General features: G+C 44.1%; 1 protein-coding gene across 2 annotated transcripts in view; it reads left to right on the top strand.

Moving 5' to 3' along the window:
- The window catches only part of KCNH1 (potassium voltage-gated channel subfamily H member 1), a 500025-nt gene that overhangs the window by 46526 nt on the left and 430465 nt on the right, over positions 1-23034 (top strand). For both annotated transcript variants that reach the window (XM_075540569.1, XM_075540568.1), the window contains exon 3: positions 3848-3954. In XM_075540569.1, the coding sequence (XP_075396684.1) occupies positions 3848-3954 (107 nt within the window). The remainder of the gene's footprint in view (positions 1-3847; positions 3955-23034) is intronic.

The following is a 23034-nucleotide window of genomic DNA, read 5'->3' as shown; positions in this document are numbered from 1 at the left end:
GGAGAAGTCAATCTTGTTTCCCAAGCAGGGCTGATTTAGGCGCTATCTGCTTTTCTTTCTTGTGTAAGATAATTTGCCAAGCTCGGCTGTCTGTTTCCCTGGTTTTATGGGTGAAAAGCACAGCCCGGCAGCAGGGTGGTCCACAGGGATGGTGCCAGCCGTAAATGATAAGGTCTTTCAGGGTGCTGGGAAGGGACGAAAAGTAACTCAAGATTTCTAAGGTCAACAGCCAGCATGCTGTTGATTTTAGGAGTGCTGACACCCAGACGCAGTCATAAGCCACATGTGTCCCCGTGTCAAGTGGTAGTTTAGTCTTGGACAGGATTGCACTGGACAGCCTCTGAAATGCCTTTTTTTTCCCTCAGAAATTCTGTGAATCTAGTGATCAAGAAAAAAGTTAGATGGTATGTGGCATGCTCTGTTCTGGGGCTGGGAAGTGTCTTGTTTAAATCCCATACCACTTTCTGAGCTGGCCTGAGACTTGAGGACCCAGTGATGCTGTCCCTTCTTGGTATTGTAGGGCTCAGCGTGGGCAGGCTTTGTGGGAGCCCTGGGCAACCTCCATAAACAGCTCAGACTTCCCAGCCTTGTTGAGAGATGGCCCTTCTCATTTTGCATGTGACCAGAGTCCTGTGCCACAGTTTATTGTATGCCTGGTGAGGGTGGATCTTATCTCCAGATGGAGACACCCTTGTCTCTAGACCATTTCTCTAATGTCCCATGGAGCCCAGAAAAAGGAATCACCCTGTCTATTTCCCTACCTCTGCCCCAACCAGTGTTTATGGTTAGGTGAATCTGCTATCCAGAGATTGGCTCCCCCACCCTCTTTTTAAAATCATGTTTTGTCTTTACTGCTTTGTCTACTTTTCTCCCAACATGAGCAGTCGGCAGGCACATTCATAAGAATTTGTAGGATTTGTCATCTCAGTTTGTGTGTGTGTGTGTGTGTGTGTGTGTGTGTGTAGGTGGGGGCAGGTTTGGAAAGGGATAGGCTATGAAACTTCACCTATGGTGGTTGAATTGTGTGGTCCCTCCGTACCTGTTTCTTAATGTGTACTGGATAAAATTGTACCCCTTTCTTTGGTGAATTTTGACACCCCCACCCCATGCCCCATCCTCATTACTTGTTTATTTTCTTGGGAAATAGAAAAGGGGAAAAAAAAATCCCAGATTTCCTCGGTGGCCCACTTTCACCAGGAGGAGTCCTGGAATTGCATTTCTCAAAGGTGTGTCCTGTTCGTTAACTCCTTTGCTGCAAGCCTCGCCCCCCCCCCCCCAGGTTTCCCTGTGACTTTCAGAATAAAATGTAAATGACCTCACACAGTTGCCATGGTCTCCTCTGCCCCCCAGTCTTTTCATGCCTCCCTCCAGTGACCCCAGCGAACAGTCATTCCCCTTAGTCTTTATTCTACTTCTGTAGAGCCGACCTCTTCTGAGGCTCCGGGAGTCACAGTGTTCTCACCTCTGCATCTTTGCATCTGTTCATCTTTTGCCTGGATGTTCTTTACCCTCCTTTGCACAGTGAATGCGCACCTGCTCGTTCGATGTCCCTGCTGTTTGCAGAATGGTCTCTGGTCATTCAAGACAATGTTCCATGGCCTTTCTGTGTGTTCAGTAGCTCTTTATGTGTAACATAGCATGGATCATGCTTCTTTCTAAGGGCTAACATGCATCTCTCATTACACTACTAGCTTTGGGGAGGATAGGGATGGAATCTTGCTCACAGTTGAAACAATACATCTTTTTGGGGGGTGCTGATAAATACTTGTTTTTGTTCTCTCTCAGTGTGTATTCCCTAGTGCTGAGTACGATGCTGGGTAAAGAAGAGATATTGAACATACACCTGTAATAGAAGAAAATCCCTGGTGACACAGTGCATTAAGTACTGGGTGGATTACTATTAGGTTGGTGGGTCAAGCCCAACAGCCACTTGACAGGAGGAAGATAAGATGTTCTGATTCTCCACAAAGGCCCTGAGGAGCCTCCAAAATGGACTTCAGCCTAGGAGGGGCAGCTCCTGGAATTCCCCGAGGACAGCGTTTCTAGTAGCAAAATTGTAGTTATGAAGTAGCAACAAAATAATTTTATGGTTGGAGGTCACCACCACATGAGGAGCTGTATTAAAGGGTCGCGGCATTAGGAAGGTTGAGAACCACTGCCCCAGGACCAGTGGGGAGACAGTCATAAAGGTCAGCAGACAGACCTAGAATTATGTATGTTTCCCCCTACTTATTATTATTATTTCTCCTTTTACTTAATCTTCGTTTTGTCTCCATTATTGTTGGATTTGCCTACCTATATAAGATAAGCATGGGAAGCAAGCTTGAGGAGGAAGCAACTGGACTCACAGTTCTGGAGGGACTTGGGAGAAGGAGGAGGCAGGGAAAGGGAATGGTGAGCAAACAGCACCATAGACAGGGGAACAACTAGGGAATTAAAACCAACAATGAGGAGGACGTAGAGATATTGTGGGTGTTGGAGCAACAGCAATCTAATTGAGAGGAATTACTAAGAGGCAGAAGAAGGGTGAACATGATGGTGGGGCAGGAGGAAGGTAAAAGGAAACAGAGGAAAGATCTAGAAAGCAAAGCTATGGATAGAGGTATAAGCAGAGGTATGTACATATGTAAATACATTAATTCATAAAAATAGAGGTATTGGCCTATGCACATATATTTCTAAGGCAATACACCAAGGGAGTGGATGGATTTTGGGTGTCTGCTCAAGCCCTCCCTCAATACAAGAACACTTTGTTCTGACAAGCTGGCATACTGTGATGCTCACCCTCCTAGCACAATCGCTGAAGACAAAGCGGGTGCATAAGCAAGTGTGGTGGAGAAAGTGGATGGTGCCCAACTATCAAAAGATGTAGCATCTGGTGTCTTAAAGGCTTGAAGTTAAACATGCAGACATCTAGCAGAGAAGCAACAAACCCACATGGAAGAAGCACACGGGCCTGTGTGATCATGAGATGTTGACAGGATTGGGTAACAGGCATCAGAAGACAACAAACAAACAAACAAACAACAGCATATTGTTGAGAACAAGGAGGGTCAGAGCAGAGACCCCAAACCCATCTATACACAATGGGACATCCCCTCACAGAAGGGTCATAAGGAAGGGATGAGTCACACAATGAAACACACATGAAACACACACTATTCCTCTGGTTCCTTGAGGCTTCCTCACCCTCCACTATCATGACCTCAGCGCTACCTTTCACTGCAGTCTAGGCTAGAGCATGCGCCCAGGTACAGATAAGAGCTGATGACACACAGAATTCAGGAACAGGAATGGGAGTAGCAATAGTAGGAGGGTAGGAGGAAGATAGGAAGCAGAGGGAAGGAAGGGGGAGCCGATCAGAATGATGGATACATAACACCCCCCTCAAAGGGAACGAACAACAGAAACCATGGGGGAAGGGAGATAGCTGTCAGTGTAAGATATGAAAATAATAATAATTTATCAAGGGGTCATGAGGGTGGGAGGTGGGAGGGAGGGGAAAAAGAGACACTGATACCAAGGGCTCAATAGAAAGTGAATGTTTAGAAAATAATGATGGCAAATATGTACAAATAGACTTGATACAATTGATGTATGGATTGTTATAAGAGCTGTAGGAGCCCCAATAAAATGATATTTTAATAAAAATTTAAAATAAAATAGCAACAACAACAAAAAAGACTTTCTGTGCCTGTAAAAAGGTGCTGCGTTGGAAAACCTATGGGGCAATTCTGCCCTCGCTCTCGGGTTATGGTGAGTTGTAATTTACTTGATGGCAGTGGGTGGGTTTTGTAGAGGTATAAATACTCACTAAGCTAACTGAAACACTTTGGTTGATTTGTAGCTTTATGTACGGGGAGCTGACTGATAAAGACACAATTGAAAAGGTCCGGCAAACCTTTGAGAACTATGAAATGAATTCCTTTGAAATTTTGATGTACAAGAAAAACAGTGAGTATTCACATTATTCAGCACTGTTTCTTTATGTGTCTGGAATAATAAAATAGCTTTTCTTTTTCTGTTTCTGACTTTTATATTTCTTCTTTCCCAACATTTAAGTAGTGTTACTTGAAGCCATGGTACATTTGGGGGAAAAAAACCCAGTATGAATTAATTAATCAGTTATACTGTTCCTGATAGAAATGTTTTATAAAGTTATTGTTACTAAATGCTATAGATTCAATTGTGTCACCCACAAATATATGTTTTAAATCCTAACCCATTCCTGTGGTTAAAATCCCATTTGGGAGTGCATTGTGTTTGCTGAAAGACATAGGGTTAGAGTAGGCTATATTTTGAGTCAATAGCTTGTGGGAATGAGAGATTAAATAAGTGAGCCCAGCAGAGATGAGGGAAGAATGATATTAGGCTACATGAAGCTTGTCCAGGAGCAGAAACTCAGAAGAGACAAAGACCTTTCTTCAAAGCTGACAGAGAGAAAGTGTTGCCCTACAAGCCAGCATCCCCAGTGCAGACTTGTAACTAAATTTCCGTTGTTAAAGCCACCCACTTGGGGTATTTCTTTTTGTAGGAGCACTAGATAACAAAGACCCCAACTAAAACTTCTCGCCTGCTACCAAGAATTAGAGTTTTTCCAGTCCATTTACTTATGGTGAGCGGTTGACTTAAAGTCCTTGTAGACTTTCAGCCGCTTGGGAGGGAGGAAGGGAGGGAGGCGATGGGACAGAACCCTGTTTAATTCATCTTTGAATCTATCTTCCACAGCATCTGTCATGGAAAGACATCTGTAGGTATCCAATGAAAAGTTTTTGAATGAAAATTGGTTCTCCTGGTGACAAGCGCTCCTCCCTCAGTGTCAGTGCTAGCAGCCGTGCACAGCTAACTGGTGTTTGTTTGACTGCCCTTCTTTCTACCCAAATATGCTGATGAAATAGTCTAAACCTTGCTTTTCTGTTGAGCATTTCACTAGTGAATGGAGGTCTTGTATCCTTTAGTGTATTGCTAGAAAGAAGCACACACATTTTAGTGGATTGTTGTTCGGTGCCGTCTCATTGGTTCTAGCTCATAGTGGCACTGTGCACAACAGAAAGATGTGCATCTCCTTATATTGTTCTCCTGCTTGAATCCATTGTGACAGCGACTGTGTTAATACACCTTGTCAAGGACTTCCATCTTTTCCCATGCTTCTCCATTTTACCAAGCACGATGGCCTTCTCCAGGGATTGGTCTCTCCTGACAACATGTCCAAAGTATGTGAACTGAAGTCTCGCCATCCTTGCCTCTAAGGAGCATTCTGACCGTACGTTCAAGATAGATTTGTTATTTCTTCTCACAGTCCATGGTACTTCTCAATATCCCCGGCAGCAGCGTAATCCAAAAGCATCAGTTCTTCATCTTCCTTATTCAATATCTAACGTTCACACGCTTATGAGAACTTTGAAAATACCACAGCTTGAATCAGGCACAGCTTAGTCCTCTAAGTCACACCTGTGCTTTTCAGCACTTGAAAGGGTCCGAGTGCAGCGGATTTACCCAGTGCAACGCATCATTTGATCTCTTGACTGCTGCTCCCATGAGCATTCATTGTGGATGCAAGGAAGGCAAAATCTTTGACAATTTCAATCTTTTCTCCATTTATAATGATGATATGGAGATTTGGGTTTAATTTACAATGAGATGTAATCTATACTGACGACTGCAATCCTTGATCTTCATCAGCCAGTGCTTTAAGTCTTCTTCACTTTCAGCGAGCAAGCTTATGTCATCTCCAAAGCCCAGGTTGTTAGTCCACCTTTCTCCAGCTCTGATGCCGCATTCTTCATGTAGCCCGGCGTCTCTGATGATTCGCTCAGCATACGGAGGGAGTAAGGGGGTGAGAGGAGCCCATACTGCTTTTTGACCCAAGTTTTCACAACTCCCTTTGGATCCATGTCGGTGAGCACTAGGAAGTGGTCTGGAATTCCCATTCTGCTCAAAATTATCCATAGTTAGTAAGATCCATCCAATATGCTGCCTGGGCATACTCAATGAAGCACAAGTAAACATCTTATAGTTTCTGGTTTCCACCAAGATCTATCTGACCGCAGCAATGATATCCCATGTTCCATTTCTTCTTTTGAATCCAGACTGCATCTCTGTCAGATCACTGCCAATGTACTGCTGGAACCATTGCTGGACAATGTTGAGCAACATTGTACTTGCATGTGATATTAATGATATTTTTCTATAAATATGCATTCTGTCGGGTCGCCTTTCTTTGGAATGGGTACAAAGATGACTCTCTTCCAGTTAGTCAGGAAGTGGTCTTCCAGATTTCCCAACATAGACAAGTGAGTGTTTCCATTGCCTCACCAGCCTGTTGAAACATTTCTACTGGCATTCCACCAATTCCCAGAGCCTTGTTTTGGTGAAGGCTTTCAGTGCAGCTTGAACTTCTTCCACCAATACCATTGGTTCTTGATCATATACAACCTCATGAAATGGTGCAATGTCAGTTAGGTCTTTTGGGTACAGTGACTCTGTATATTCTTTCTGTCTGTTTTTTATTCTTCCTGCATCATTCAATCTTTTGCCCATGGAATCTTTCAATATTGCAACTCCAGGCTTGGAATGTTTGAGTTCTTTCATTGTAAGGCGGTTCTTTCTTTTTGCTTTTCCAACTCCAGGGCTGTGCACATGTCATTGAAATGTTTACTTTGACTTCTCGAAGTTGCCTTTGAAAATTTCTGTTCAACGTTTTGACTTCATCACTTCTTCCATTTGCCTTAGCTACCCTGCAATTAAGAACAAGTTCCAGAATCTCTTCTGACATCCATTTTGATCTTTTCTTTATTTCCTGAGTTTTTAATGACCTTTTGCTTTCTTCATGAATAATGTTCTTGATGTCTTCCCACAGCTCATCAGTTCTTCTGTTATTAGTGTTCAATGTTCCAAATCTTTACTTGTTCTCAAAGTTCAGGTGGGATAAACTCGAGGTTGTATTTTGGTTCTCATCGACTTGTGTTGACTTTCTTTAGCTTCAACCTGGACTTATACACGAGAACTAGGTGGTGTGTTCCACCATTAGCCCCCAGCATGGTTTTAGCTGCTGATAGTGAATTTCTTCACCATCTCTTCCCCAGATGTAGTCAATTTGATTTTTGTGTATTCTGAGTTAGTTTATTGTGCCAACCTGGCCGATAAACACATATGGGATTAATTGAAGGGCGGAGAGATAAATGGCTCGGGAGTCTCGGGCCTCTTACTTTGTGATGGTTGGACCAGGGTGCAGCTGGACTTCCTGCAAGACATCCCCAAGGAGAAGCCACATGGACCTACCCCGATGCAGTCCTGGGTGCTGGAGCAGCTGTGTGGAGACCCCTGCCAGTGCTTACAAATTCACTGATTCAACTTTCGTCCTGCAGTTGGCATCATTGTGTTTGTTTTGGGAGATCGAGGAGGACTTTGTGGACTGGTGTTGGATGGGCTATTGGGTTAATGTTGGGCTTGTGAGTTAGGTCAGCACTTGGTTGGAATGTTTTCTGAATGCACACTTAACCTATATATAAATCTCTTTCTTGTACATTAATTTCTGTGGATTTGTTTTTCTAAAGTACCCAGACTAATATATTATGGTACCTTGGGAGTGGGGTGCTGGAGAAACAAATCATAAGATGGAGAGTAGATGTTTGCTTGACCTCTCCCTCATGGTTGTTCCTTTTCTTTGTCTAGCCAGGGGTCAGATAAAGCCACACAGTTTACTCTGTTGTTTTATGGGGGGAATATGGGAAGTAGAAAAACAGAAAGTTTGTAAGCCCACTTGCTTCAGCCATTAAAATTTGATCTTTATATAGGTTTAGGCTATGCCTGAAAAGAAAGGTTTGAAATATGCCCCACCCAGTGCTTTGGAGTACCCAGGAACCAGTAGTCTTTGTGAGAAGTTGGAAAAAATCTGGAACCATGAAGAAAGCTCCTCTCTGGGACTGAATGTTAAAGGGAGCCTGAGAACTTCTGGCACTATCTTGGAAAATGTATTGCTTCTACTCATTACGCCTTCAGTATCTGACAGTATTTCTATATTCATAAGGTTTTGAAGTGGACAGCTCGTTCCTTCTTCTCAGTCTGATCTTAGTCTGGAAGCTCTACTGCAACCTGATTGTGCCGGGTACTCTGCTAGTATTTGAAATGCCAGTGACATAGCTTCCAACAGCACAGCAACGCAGAAGTCACTACAGACAACCTGACAGATCAGTGGTGGATTAGGAGGAAATTAGGGCCCATGGTTGTAGCAGAGCTGGTGTTGAATAGTGCTTTGTTTCTGTTGTACAGCTGCAGCCTGAACTGTAAGGGATTTTGTTATTTCCATGTAGGATTGGCTGATAGGTCATCGAATCCACAGAACATTTCCACAGTGGCCCATATGATGCATAAGGATATGTGATTATCTTGGTGGAGTACATGCCTGAGTGACAAGATTTTTGCTTTGTAGAGCAAAGGGCATCTGTCTGTGTTATCTGGAAGGAGATGGGACTCTGTTCAGACTGGAGATGAAGTTGAGGCAGGGAATTGAGAGAACTGTTGGTGTGGAGGCCTGGGCAGGAGCCCATCTGAGAAGTTAGTTCTAGATATCAGGCACTTCAAGAGGTTGGTCCAGCAGTTTTCTCAGTACATTTTTTTTGGTCTAGCTCCAGTTTACAGTAGGACTATTTACTACCACTACTATGATTCAGAGGGGAACGAAGTGAAAGGGAATAAATGGCTTTGTGCCAGCCCTTCTGCTCTGGGGCATACAATTCAAGGCTCCAGTTTCTCCCAGCAGTGGGCCTCTCCTGTGAAGATGTGATCTGCATATCGTGCTCAGACTCTAGGTTTCTACATCAACATCTTAGTGTGCTGAACAGCGCCAATGGCTCATGACGCAGAGCACTGATTGGACATGCACATTACAGAAAACATGCCTTGCATTTTTATTTTGCTTTAGAGTTTTCAAGCTCCATTAGACTATGTATTTACCATGCTTGAATCCCACTATCTGAGTTTGGCATGAAAAGGAGAGCATAGGAAACATGATTTAAATGGACTTAATGATGTTGCTTATCATTCTGTTCAGTGAGTATGTGTCCCAGAGAGAGCAAGTGATGGGTGAGGGGAATCTGCCATTCCCTCAGCAGCCTTGAAGCCTGATGGCCTCAAGGCTGTGGGTGCCTGTGGGCAAGGACGGTGGTTCTACTAGAGAGCAGTGGTTGGCCAGTGAGAGAATTCTTGCCTTCCACTCGGGAGCCCTAACTTTAACTCCTGGCCAATGCATCTCATTTGCAGCCACCACTCTGCTGTCAGGGGAGGCTTGCAGGTTGCTGGAATGCTGAATAAGTTTCAGCAGGGCTTCCAAGACTAAGGTAGTCCACTGGAAACCCCGGGGATCACGGCGGCACGCTCTGTAGCTGATCACAGGGCCCTTGCCGGATGGGGCAATGTTTTATTGCATGGTGTTTGGAGTCCTTGTGTGTTGGAGGCTGCCTTGACGGCAGCTAACAATCATACCTTTGGGTCGACATGGTCTATCATGCAAGCCAAGCAGCTAATCAGATGTACTCCCAAAGAACTCGCATCTCTTCCCTCCCCGGAGTGGCACAGCTGTCTGACCATGTGATTCTACCTGATGGCGATGCAAGGCATTTTCAAGTCAGTGTGGCCATGTGAAATTTTTACCTTACTCATTGATTTTGGAAGATAAAGTCCATGTAAGACAGGAATGTGATCTCTATTTTAAAATGCCCATCCTCAAGTCCCATGGACTACTAAAAAGGCAAACCGATCTGCTTTGGAAGAAGTACAATCAGAAATCTTAGAAGCCAGGATGGCAAGACTTTGTCTTACATACTTTAGACTTATGAGGGGGTACCCCCCCCAAAAAATACCCCAGGAATTGTGTGAGCTTTCATAGTAAACATTTTTCCTGCTAGGTTAGCATAGAACAACTCACTCTGAGTTAGTGCACCCAGTGACATCACCTGGGAAGGTTCTCTTTGGTCACAGTGAATTTTTTCATAAAAGCAGTTTTGCTGGAACCTCATTTTTTAAAATTATTGCTGATTTAAGAGAATAGCGGTGTGAGGCTGGGAAATTTTGTTTCCAGTTTGGGAAAGATGCCACAGAAACTGTTGTGATGTTGAACATAGCTCACATGGACAACACTATGGGAACAACTCAAGTGTATACGTGTTTTTGTTTTTTTCCATTTCAAAAAAGGTGAAATGTTCATTGATGACAAACCTCATTCTGGATGTCCATCGATTTCCCAAATGGATGAAAATGTTGACTTGTAGCGCATTTGGAGTGTGTTCCACCAGGACAGAGTGTTAATCAAGCATTCTATTTAGAGGTTCTGATTGCATAGTAGCATGCAACAAAAATGGCCTGACCCGTGTCAGATGGGGGATTGGTTTTGCCACCATGACAATGCACCTACTCACACAACAATCTCCGTGCATCAGTTTTTGGCAAAAAACCCCAGCATGCCTCTCTTGCCCCATGCACCTTATTCACCTGACCTCACTCTGTGAGACTTCTTTTTGTTTCTGTGAATGCAGAGGGATAGCGATTTAAATGAATAGCTTTGAAAGAAACTTTTGTTTTTTGGGGGTACCTCCTCAGATTGTCAGAAAAGCTCAGTCCCTGGAGAAGGACATCATGTTTGGTAAAGCGGAGGGGTGATGAAACAGAGGAAGGCATTAGACGGGATGGATGGACCCAGTGGCTGAATCAGTGTGCAGTGGCATGGGAACAATTTTTTGTTCTCCGGTGTTCAGGGTTCTGTAATGCGTAGGGTCGATGTGCATTAGAGCCAACTCCCTGGCACCTACCAGCAATGAATCTAGAAAAGTTAAGGAGGGTCAGCAAAGCAGCTACATTAAAAAGCTTACAATTGGCCGTGAGAACAGCAGTGGTGGATATAGGGAAGGTGGGAATGAGGCAGTTTAATGGGTTTCAAGCAGTGTATGTTTATAATCCAATTTTTGTTTTAGAAAGATGATTCTCCAGCCAGGCTGTGGAGAGGCACTGGAAATGGAGAAATCATTCTGGCGACTGGATGGTTGTGGCATGGTCCAGAGAGGAGGCACTTGGATGGAGAGATAGCCACACTGTGGATGTGCAGATGTTGGCGCCATCGAGCTAGCCAGAGTCAGAGCAGTCTCTGTGAAAATCTGGCACTCTGGCTTCAACCCATGATCAGTTATGGATGGGGTGTCATGATTAAAGGGGTTTTGTTGGCTGTTTCTTGGAAGTGGGCAGAGGCGCAGTGTCTCAAGGTGCCCATGTTATTTTATCATCATTTTATTGGGGGTGCTTACAATTCTTATTACAATCCATACATCAGTTGTGTCAGGCATATTTATACATACATTGCCATCATTCTTTTCTAGACAATTACTATATATACTCATGTATAAGCTGTTTTTAAGCACATTTTTAATGCAGTTTTGTGGTAAAATTAGGTGCCTCAGCTGATACTCGGGTCAACTTATACTCAAGTATATATGATTTTTTCTATTGAGTTCTTGGTATCAGTTCCTCTTTTTCCCCTCCCCCACCCTCATGACCCTTTATAGATTACAATTATTATTATTTTTATATCTCACACTGACCACTGTCTCCTTTTCCCCAAAGTTGTTCTTCCCCTGGAGGGCTGTGCATGTGTTCATGTGTCCATCATTATGATGGGCTCTCCCTGCCTCCCCTTCTCCCCTCAGCCTTCTTCTGCTCCATACCCATCTGGTATTTGTTTGGTGTATGCCATTGTTGGTATGCCTACTTACATAAGACAAGCATGGAACCAAGCTCAAGGAGAAAGCAACGGGACCAATGGTCCCAAGGGGACTTGGAGGGAGAATTGTGCGGTGGGCAAACAGTGCCATAGATAGGGGAACAACTAGGGAATTAAAATCAACAATGAGGAGACATAGAGATCCTGGGAGTGCTGGCACAACAGCAATCAAGCTGAGAGGAAGTATTATGAGGCAGGGCAAGCCTGATGGTGAGGCAGAAGGAAGGTAAAAGGGAAACAGAGGAATGATCTAGGAAACAAAGCTATGGATAGAGATATAAGCATAGGTGTGTCCATATGTAAATACATTAATCTATAAAAATAGAGGTATTTGCCTATGTACATATATTTATATGGAAATACACTGAGGTAGTGGACAGACTTTGGGCCTCTGCTCATAATCTCCCTAATACAGAACACTTTGTTCTAACAAATTGGCAATCTGGGATGCTCACCCTCCTGGCACAATTGCTGAAGACAAAATGGGTGCTTAAGCAAATGTGGTGAAGAAGGAGGGTGGTGCCCAGCTATTAAAATATATAGTGTCTGGGGTCTTAAAGTCTTGAAATGAAACAAGTGGCCATCCAGCAAAGAAACAAGCCCACATGGAAGAAGCACACCAGTCTGTGCAATCATGAGGCATGAATGGGACTGGCTAACAAACAAACAAACCCATATGGTTGATAACGAGGGGAGTCGGAGCAGATACTCAAAGCAGTAGACAATGGAACATCCCCCAAAGATGGGTCACAGGGAAGGGATGAGTCAATCAGGATGCAGTACAGCACTGATGAAACACACAATATTCCTCTGGTCCCTTGAGGCTTCCTCACCCCCCACTACCATTACCCCAGTGATGTCTCTCACTTCGGACTAGACAAGAGCATGTACACAGGTGTAAATAAGAGATAAGAGATTATGAGGTGTCTGCTTTGATTGGCTCTCCTAGAAGTTGACGGCACCTGTGGACACCACAGCCCCTCTAGAAGGAGCTTCCCAGCCAGCCCGGAGGGAGTATAGCACAGGGCAGGCAAAGAGTGGGGGGTTGGTGAGTGCTTGGTGAGTGACTTTGAAAGGAAATAGGTAGTTATCAAGCATCAGATGAGGGAAAGACAATGAGGGACTTGAGCAGAGGGTGGGCCTGAGCTGACTGGAGAGACTCCCCTTTAAGCCAACTGTAGAGAGAAGGATGGGGTACAGAGAGGCAGGAGGAAGGAGTTTGTGTTCTTCTTCGCCTCTGTGGTGGCCAGAGTGTGCTTCTCTCCCACCATGCATTGTTCAGTAGAGTGGATCCTTCCCATTTTAAAGCAACACAGAATCTTAAGATGGACAAGCCACTTCCATTGAGGTTAAAAACATTGAAATTTCATAACCTAAAAGAATACTTTTCTGACTTCATTTTAGTGCATTAAAAAATATGGAGACTACACATAGGCATTAAGAAGAAAATCACCCGAAAGACTCAAAAAAGTAATCATAGTAATCATCAGTTCACATTGTGGTGTGCTCCCTTCTAGCTGTTGGATGGGCGTGTTTTACATAATTAGGACGTTGCTGTGCACACCATTTTAAACCAAGTTCATTTAAATTTTTAACACAACTGTTCCTCATTATTAGAAGTCCTCAGAAATACAGCTTAGGAAGAATTTTGTGTATGCTGCTCCTGCTACTGGGTATTTATGAGGGCTTCGTTTTTCTTTACGGATTAAAGAGGCGAATGTCATTTTGCCCCAAACTTGTCAACACTCTAAAACATTTCTTCGAAGGTGAGGATTTCTGTGTCACCGAATGGGGCCTGTTTCTGGGACATTTTGCTAGACAGTTTCCCAGAAGAAGTGAGCCCATGTCTAAGTCCCTATGCAGCAGCAGGCAGAAGCGTGTGACTCAGTGTACCTCGGCAGCAGCGAACAGCGTCAGCTAAAAATTATGAGGTTGCCGACAATTAAGTTTTGGTGAATGTAATGAGCGTTTCTAGGATGCTATTGACTGAAGCGCTTCCCCTATTGATGGCTCACTTAAGATCCCCTCTCTGGGTGTGAATCACTTGTTCTATCAATTCCAGTGATTGTCTTATTGATCTTTAGAGTCTGACTCTCAGGGACTCTGGCGGGTAGAGTAGCGCTGCTTCTCAGGGTTTTCCGAGCCTCTGAATCTTTATGGGAGCAGAGACTCAGTGTTCCACCCACCGCCTGCCCCCCGCCCCCCCCCCCCCGCCACGCTGACCTTGCGATTAGCAGCCCAGCATTTAATCCACTGCGCCAAGTGGAAACTTTTTCCACTTGTGTTTTTTCTTTTTCCTTTGTTTTTTTTTCTTTTTCCTTTCCCATTCTTTTCTATTTGCAAGGAAATCTTTGTTTAAAAAAATGGACGTATCATCCATCCACTGACCATGTTAATGTTTGGCCTTTCCTTTTGCGGACCTGGGGGTATTCTCAGAAGGCCTCACTGTGGTTTGGAATGAATACATGAGATGCACGTATATATCTTGATGGATGGGCTATTTGAAAGGTTTCTTATTCTGTAATGCCACGTGTTTTGTATTGTTATTATTTCAGGTTCAGTGTGCTATATCTCATTTTTCCATCAATGTTGGAAAACTCACCCCACTGCTACTGAGTCAATCCCAACTCACAGTGGCCTATAGGACACAGCAATACTGCCCTGTAAGGTTTCCCAGGCTGTAAATCTTAGTGGAAGTAGACCACTACCTCTCCCCGCACCCCTCGGCAGGTGTGAACAGTTGGCCTTTCTGTTCGCAGCTGAGTGCTTGAGCCACTGCCATCAGGGGACCGACATCGATGATATTCATTCATCATTAATCGAGTCATTCAGTAAATGTTTGCAGGCTCACTGTTGGGCTAGGCAATTGGTTTTTCCACTTTTCAAACAAGGTAAAGAGTATCAGCCTATGGGAAACCAGCACGCGATCTTGCTCACTCTCCTCAGCTTGGGACTCAGCCTTGTGTTGTGACTGGTGGCCCTTTCTGGAGATCTGGCCCAGTTTCCCCATCAGAGATGCCTAGGGAAGGGTGTCACCAGTGAGGAGTGGCTGCTGACCGAGTCTTTAGCAGGATTCCCTGGGTGGTGCCCAGGCTAACTTGCTCAGCGTTCGTCCGGAGGCGTGAGTTCATCCAGAGCTTGGGTGGCAGAAAGGGGCAGCAGTCCACTGTTGACAGCCCGGGGGTGGGGGGTGGGTCACAGTTGCATCTGACACTCATAGGGCTGGGCCTCATGAATCCAAGCTGATCCAAAGGCAACTGGTAGGCCTCGCACTGGCTGGACACTGTGGGCCATGGAGATACAGATGTAAGAAACTGACCCTGCCTTCAAAGCTTTAGAGTCTGGTGTGACCACAAATTCAATAGGGAAAATAATCATATTTTACCTGCTTTCTAATGGATTGTCTTACTCCAATCTGGGAACTGCTTATAGCTAATGGATATTGATTCTACGTCATACACATATTGAGAAATATTTTTCCTATTATAATTTGGCCTTAAATACTTTTTTTGTCATTGTCACTTTTTTCCTTAAGTAATTTTATTGGGGGCTCATACAACTCTTATCACAATCCATATATACATGCATTGTGTCAAGCACATTTGTACATTTGTTGCCATCATCATTCTCAAAACATTTGCTTTCTACTTGAGCCCTTGGTATCAGCTCCTCATTTTCCCCCCTCCCCGCTCCCTCATGAATCCTTGATAATTTATAAATTATTATTATTTTGTTATATCTTACACTGTACAATGTCTCCTTTACCCACTTTTCTACTAGAAAAAATTTGTGTCAAAGTTTTCCTTTATGATTTCTGAGCTTTATGTAATTCTTAGGAAAGTTTCTATCTCATTTAAATAATAGAAACATTCTTCAATTTTTCCTTCTGTTACTTTTAGAATTCAGTACTAGGCCATTTAGAATATTAAAGCCTCTGGAATTTATTTTTATCAATGAGAGGAGAAAGCAATCTAACTTAATTCAGTTTTCTATATTGCTTATTTAGTTATCCCAGCACTAGTTATTAAATCGTCTATCTTGTCTTCTGGTTTGAAATGTCCTCTTCTCTGTAGACTATATTTCTACACATCTATGGGTTTCCTGTAGACAGTTTCAGGGGAGTGCTGTAGAGGTAGCGTAATGGATTGTGCACTGAATGGCTAACCCCAAGGTCAGCAGTTAGACCCCATCAGGTCCTCCATAGACAAAGGTGAGGCTTTCTGTCCTCCTAAAGAATTACAGCCCTGGGAACCCAAAGGGACAATTCTGTCCTGTCCCATAGGGTCACTATGAGTTGAAATTTGTTTGTTTTTTACTCATCCATGTGGTTTCCACATCCTTAAAACACGGAGAATACTGCAGTTCATAGTCCACCTCCGAGCCCTCGGAAGTGCTCAATAGATGACACTCTTTCATTGTCCTTCTTTACTTTGGGTTCATGCCAGTGGCTCGTCCCCATTCTATTACGTATTTATTTATGCCTGTGAATTTCAGTTTCCCATGGATTTTTACAGCCCCTTTGTATACATATAAACACAACATACAATGGAATGTGTGTACTTCAGTGACCTTGATTACATTCTTCAAGCTGTGCAACATTCTCACTCCCTCCTTCCAAGCTAGCCCACCACCGGTCAACAACTCCCAAACCCACCTCACTGCCGTTGAGTTGACCCTAACGCAGAGTGACCCTTTAGGACAAGGTCGAACTACCCCTGTGTGTTTCTCAGATGAATTCTTAAGGGAGTAGAAAGCCCTGTCTTTCTCCTGCAGAGCGGTTGGTGATTCAAACTGCTGATGTTGGAGACCAATTATGTTAGACAGAATTCCCTAGAGAAACAAACCAGGACATTATTGATTATATATATAAAACATAAGAAATAAACCGTTAATTTATCTATAAAGCAGTACAAATGGCTCAATGCAACTCACTTCCATGAGACAGCTAATACACTGGCACTCCTTCAAGTCTTGAGGGTCTCCGGATAGTCCTCTGTAGAGCAATTCAGGCTATCTGGCCACAGGCAGCAAACAGCAAGGCAGGTCACCAACAGTCAGCCAGATGACAGCAGCCAACAGCCCGCAGTTCAAGCTATGCATACTCCAGTAGTGTGGCGAAGCAGGTCTTGAAGGACCCTCAAACTACAGTGACACAGTCCACTGGTTAGGTGTCCCACAGGTAGTGTAGCTTGTAAATTGAGACACAGAACCAGCTAAGGCAGCTGCACACTGGTCTGATAAGCAAAGAGCAAGAGACAAGAAAGGCAAGGCTTGCCCAGCCATTTAGCTCTCTGCCCTTCAATGAATCCCACCTGTGTTCATTGGCCATGTTGGCACAATAAGCCTACCTATCACACCAGTGTTAACGTTCAAACAAAAACTCACTCCCATCAGGTCGATTCTGACTTATAATGACCCTATGGCCATCAATGAATTCTAAGCAAAACCTCCCACGTTCCCCTCCTTCTTACCCCTGATAGACACTGATTGCTATGGCTTACACATCATTGTTTATTTCGTGTAAGTGATGTCATACAATATTTACCCTTTCATGCACGCCTTACTTCACTCAGTATAATGTCTTTGGAGTTCAGCCTGTCGTGGCATGCACCAAGACTTTATTCCTTTTCGCGGCTGGGTGATATTTCCTTAGGTGTACGTCCTACGTTTCATTACTTCATCTGAATGTTTGAGTTGTTTCCACTTTTTTTGACTATTGTGAGAAATGCTGCAATGAACACCATTGTAAGTATGTCTGTCTGTGTCATCACTTTCAGGTCTTTTGAGTGTATGCCGCAGAATGGAATGGCCAGTGAATCTTAATTATGTAAGGGCCCCTTCCGCACATTACTTTTCTTTTCAAAAATTTCTTGACTATTGTTATAATATTTAGTTTTATTTTGGAGTTGAATGTAAAATGACTACATTCTAAGGAGTGGGGGAAAAAGAACTATCAAAGTTCTGTTAAAATTTTATCAAATTTTATATATAAAGTGGGGGAGATTTGACATCTTTACACAATAGTATCTTCTCATCTTCAGTGTGACTCTTGCCCATTATTTTAAGTTTGGCTTTATGCCCTTCAATAAAAAGTTAATTATGCTGAGTCATAAGCATTGATTTTTCTAGCTTCTGTTATGGAGATGTCTGGCCCTCTTTCCAACGCAAAGATAGAACCATAGAGACAGTCTCAGAGTTTCATTAAACACCTATCGACATGCTCTTTTTTCTAAATCATTAAACGAGTTTTGTGGGGTGAGCTTTATCATTTCAATCCTACTAGACAGTGTGAACAAAGGTACCACTTTTTGTTTCCTTGGGCACGTGGTCTGCTGAATACAGAACCACACCTCCATCAAAGCCATTGCTCTGTGTGTCAGAGCCATATCAAACTGGAAGATAGAATCCCAGGATCAAGGCAGAAGGGCCACCAGTGGAACATGTTAAAGATCTCTGTCTGTAGGGGTTGAGGCTGAGACCAAAGGTACCAGAGACTGCGGTACCGAGAACATGAGACAGAACAGAGGAGCACCAAGACTATAAGACTGTGAGGCATTCTAATCAAGTACTCCCTCACTGCAAGAACACTTTGTTCTATTAGCCTGACATCCCATAATGCTCGCCTTCCTGACAGGATCACTGAAGACAAAGCGGGTACATGAGCATATGTAGTGAAGAAAGCTGATGGTGCCTGGCTATCAAATGATAGAGCATCTGGGGTCTTAAAGACTTGAAGATAAACAAGTGGCCATCTAGCTGAGAAGCAACAAAGCCCACATGGATGAAGCACACCAGCTTGTGTGATTCACCAGGTGTCGATAGGATCATGTATCAGGCATCAAAGAACAAAAAAATCATATCATTGTGAAATGAGGGGGAGTATGGAGTGGAGACACAAAGCCCATCTGTAAGCAAATGGACATCCCCTTACGGAAGGGGCACGGGGAGGAGACGCACCAGTCAGGTACAGTATAGCACTTATGAAACATACAACTTTACTCTAGTTCTGTAATGCTTTCTCCCCCGCACTATCATGATCCCAATTCTACCTTTACAAATCCGGCTGGACCAGAGGATGTACACTGGTACATAGAAGAGTTGGAAACACAGGGAATCTGGGACAGATAAAGCCCTCAGGACCAATAATGAGAGTAGGAATACCAGGAGGGTAAGGGGAAGGTGGTGTAGAAAGGGGGAGCCAATCAAAATGTTCTACATATAACCCACTCCCTGGGGGACAGACAACAAAAAAAGTGGGTGAAGGGAGACACTGGACAGTGTAAGACATAAAAATAATTTGTAAATTATCAAGGATTCATGAAGGATGGAGGTGGGGGATGGAGGGGGAAAATGAGCTGATACCAAGGGGTCAAGTAGAAAGCAAATGTTTTAAGAATGATGATGGCAACAAATATACAAATGTACTTGACACAGTTGATGTGTGTGTAGATTGTTTTCAGAGTTGTACGAGCCCCCAGTAAAATGATTTTTAAAAAGCTGAAGAAGGAAAAAAAAGACTGTGAGGCAGACCAGTGGGCTGGCTTCTTGGCCCACGGAGGCAGAGGTTAAGCGACCACATGACTGAGAGGCTGAGGACTAGAGAGAGACTTGGCTGCAGGTTGAGGAAAGATGTTACTGTGACCAATGGCAGTATCCTTAATATTTTCTGGTCCTGGTTTTTAACTTCCCTAATAAATCCCCATCATTGTGAGTGTTGCCTGTGAATTCTGTATGGTAATTGCGACAGGCTATCAAACCCAGCGTGGGAGTAGAGTGTCCAGGAGGAATGGTTGGTGTCGGAATAGGCAAAGCAGGGCAGAGGGTGTAGGCATGTCTGACCTCTGCCTCATGGCAATAGGACAGCCAGGGAGATCAGATATCACCCCCATGTCATGTACCCTGAAGGAAAGTAATAGTTTTAAGACACTTATAGATCAGACATATGTGTTTTCACATCTTCCAAATGAGGAACTTGAGGTGGAGAGAAAGTAAAGTGATGTGGCTAAGACATGCAGTAAACAGAGAGATAGGACTCAAACCCAAGGCTTGGGATTCTAATTCTGAGATTCTCATGGGCCAATATCCGCCGTGGCTTCCTGCTGCTGCCTTTTTCTTTCTGCATTTATCATTTGTCACAAAAAAGGACACTTTGGATCAACCAATTTATTTCCTGGGGAAAGCTACCATCCTCTAGTCTAGCATGTGCTAGCACCACGCTGCCCTTTCTGAGAGTCAGTGCACACTGGTTTGATTGGTTCTGTTGTGTTGGATGCGGTTTCAAGGTCCAGCTGCCTGGTTATAGAGAGGCCGGCGGTAGGATGAAGGCTGTTGGAGGTCCCTGGTTCTCCTGTTCCTGCTGTTGTATCAGCTGGCTATCAGGGCTGAGGAACTCCAAAGCCAGGGTAGGTTGTCAAGTTCATTACTACATGATTCAAGGGAGCGACAGAAAGGATGAGAATCACAGAGCGATCAGAGAAGGCGTCGGGATGGAGTGCCTGCCCCCTTTGGCACGATGGCCTGTAAAGAGCCTCCTCTGGCGGCAGCCTGGGCCACTAGTAAGGCTGTCAGGGGCTGTGTTTTCCTGGCTTTGTGCATCGATCTTCTTATATAGAGGGTTTCTTATCGACCCTTTGTCCCTTTTCATAGAAACAGGACGCCGGATGCTGTTCTTCCATGGTGACCACGTGCACGTGGAGGCAGATCTTTAACTCCATTTTCCTGATAAGTGTATGTTAATATCCCCGCATTCACTGCCACTCCTGTGTCTTGGGATGGAGCTTGTGGCAGAATCCGAGCTCAGAGAGGCCCCCTGAAGTCCAGCCTCTGGCTCAAGGCTGATGAATTGTAGTCCAGCGTCAAAAGGTTCCTGAGGAACGATGGGGCTTCTAGAGGGCCAGGGGGGTCTGAGAATGGAAGCATTCTACTTCCATGGAGGCGATTGCTTCATATAGAGACTGCACATACTATTGTAGATAACAACACTTGGTTCTTTTAAGAGGAAAGAGTTGAAATCATTGGTCATTGCCGCTTAAGAAGGACTCATCTTTTTTTCTGGAAGAGTTTCAGAATTGAATGTTGTTTACTTGATTTCTTAGATTGATTGGGAAGGAACATGATAAAAGTGAAGACTCAAAAAATAGAGTGCATTTCCGAATAAGGGCAGTCGGAGTGGAGACCCACAGTCCATCTGTGGACAATTGGACATCCCCTCACAGAAGAGTCACAGGAAGGGACGAGCCAGTTCAGGGTGCAGCATAGCACCAACAAAACATACAACATTCCTCTAGTTCTTTAATGTTTCCTTCCCCCCACTATCATGACCCCAGTTCAGTCTTACAAATCTGGCTAGGTTTATACTAAACCTATAAATATATGTACATTGGTACAGATATGAGCTCTTGACACACCAAATCCAGGACAGATAACCCCCTCAGGACAAGTAATGAGAGTAGTGATACCATGAGTGTAGGAGGAAGGTGGGGGAAAAAGGGGAGAAACTGGGAACTGATCGCAGTGATCAGCGTAAAAGCCCCCACCCCACCCTGGGCATAAACAACAGAGATGTGGGTGAAGGGAGACAGCGTATGGTGTAAAATATAAATAATTTATAAATTTCCAAGTGTTCAAGAGGGTGGGAGGTGCGGGGAGGGAGGGGAAAAAAGGAGCTGATACCAAGGGCTCAAGTAGGAACAAAATGTTTTGGAAATGATGATAGCAACATAGGTACAAATGTGCTTGATACAATTGATGTATGGCTTGTTATGAGAGCTGTAAGAGCCCCCAATAAAATGATTTATTAAAATTTGGGGGAAAAAAGAAAAGAAAAATTAGAGTGCCTTTCATTGAAACTCAGTAAGCATCCCAAGACCTCCCAACTAAGATGGTCATGCTGCACAAATCCATCACAGTGCCTGGTGTGGAGCAGGTCCACAGCCTCACATGTGACTCCCTGCCTCCCACGGCATTTGGTGAGTCCCCTATAGGGCTCAGGTTAATGAGAGGGAGCCAGAGATCATAGCCCTGCTTTAGGGATGGACTAGGACCTCTTCAGCAAAGGTACTCGAATTATTAAAGTTGGAAAGGGACAATGCTTAATACTCTATTTAGAACCCACTGAGACCGATACGGGGATCTGGTTAGTAGAAGTTAAAGAATTACCTTTGTCACTAAGAAATCTGACCTCAGAGGATGTAGTCTATGCCTGTCAGCAAATGATTTTCCAAAATGACCCCCTAGAGTCAGACAGATTTCCCCATCTGCCACAGCTTGCACTAACCCCCTAGCCTCCCCTTTGACCACCTTTGTCCCCGCCCCCCCCCCCCTGGAGCATTTATATCATAGGGGAGCAGAGAGGAATGCGGACTAATCTCTAGGAAAGCAAGCGAAGAAAGGGCCAAGCTATGCATATAATTTCCTGTTTCCCAAATGATGCTTCAGGGGGAAAAGCCCGGGCACTAATTTTTAAAAAATCATCTTATTGGGGGCTCATACAACTCTTATCACAATCCATCCATCCATCCATCCATTGTGTCAAGCACATTTGTACATTTATCACCACCATCATTTTCAAAACATTTTTATTCTACTTGAGCCCTTGGTATCAGCTTCTTGTTTCCTCCCCCCTTCTCTCCCCCTCCCTTCCTCCCTCATGAACCTTTGATAATTTATAAATTATTAATTTTTCATGTCTTACACGGACTGATGTCTTTCCTCACCCACTTTTCTGTTGTCTGTCTTCCTGGGAGGGGGTTGCATGTATATCATTGTGATTGTTTTCCCCTTTCCCCCACACCTTCCCCTTCCCCTCCTGGTTTGGCTACTCTCAGTATTGTTCCTGAGGGGTTTATCTGTCCTGGATTCCCTGTGTTTCCAGCTCTTATCTGTACCTGTGTCCATGTTGTGGTCTAGCTGGATTTGTAAGGAAGAATTGGGGTCATGATACTGGGGGTGGTGTTGGTGGTGGGAAGCATTAAGGAACTAGAGAAAAGTAGTATGTTTCATCATTGCTATACTTCACCCAACTGGCTCATCTCCCCACGACCCTTCTGTAAGGGGGTATCCAGTTGTCTCCAGTTGGGCTTTGGGTCTCCACTCTGCACTTCCCCTCATTCACAATGATATGATTTTTTGTTCTTTGATGCCTGATATCTGATCCCATCAACACATGGTGATCACACAAGCTGGTGTGCTTCTTCCATGTGGGCTTTGTTGTTTCTTAGCTAGACGGCTTGCTTATCTTCAAGCCTTTATGACCCCAGATGCTATAT

The sequence above is a fragment of the Tenrec ecaudatus genome, chromosome 1 (assembly GCF_050624435.1).
Source record: "Tenrec ecaudatus isolate mTenEca1 chromosome 1, mTenEca1.hap1, whole genome shotgun sequence".
Lineage (NCBI taxonomy): Eukaryota > Metazoa > Chordata > Mammalia > Afrosoricida > Tenrecidae > Tenrec > Tenrec ecaudatus.
Note: the sequence above shows the minus strand (reverse complement) of the source record. Positions and strands in the feature narration are given on the sequence as shown.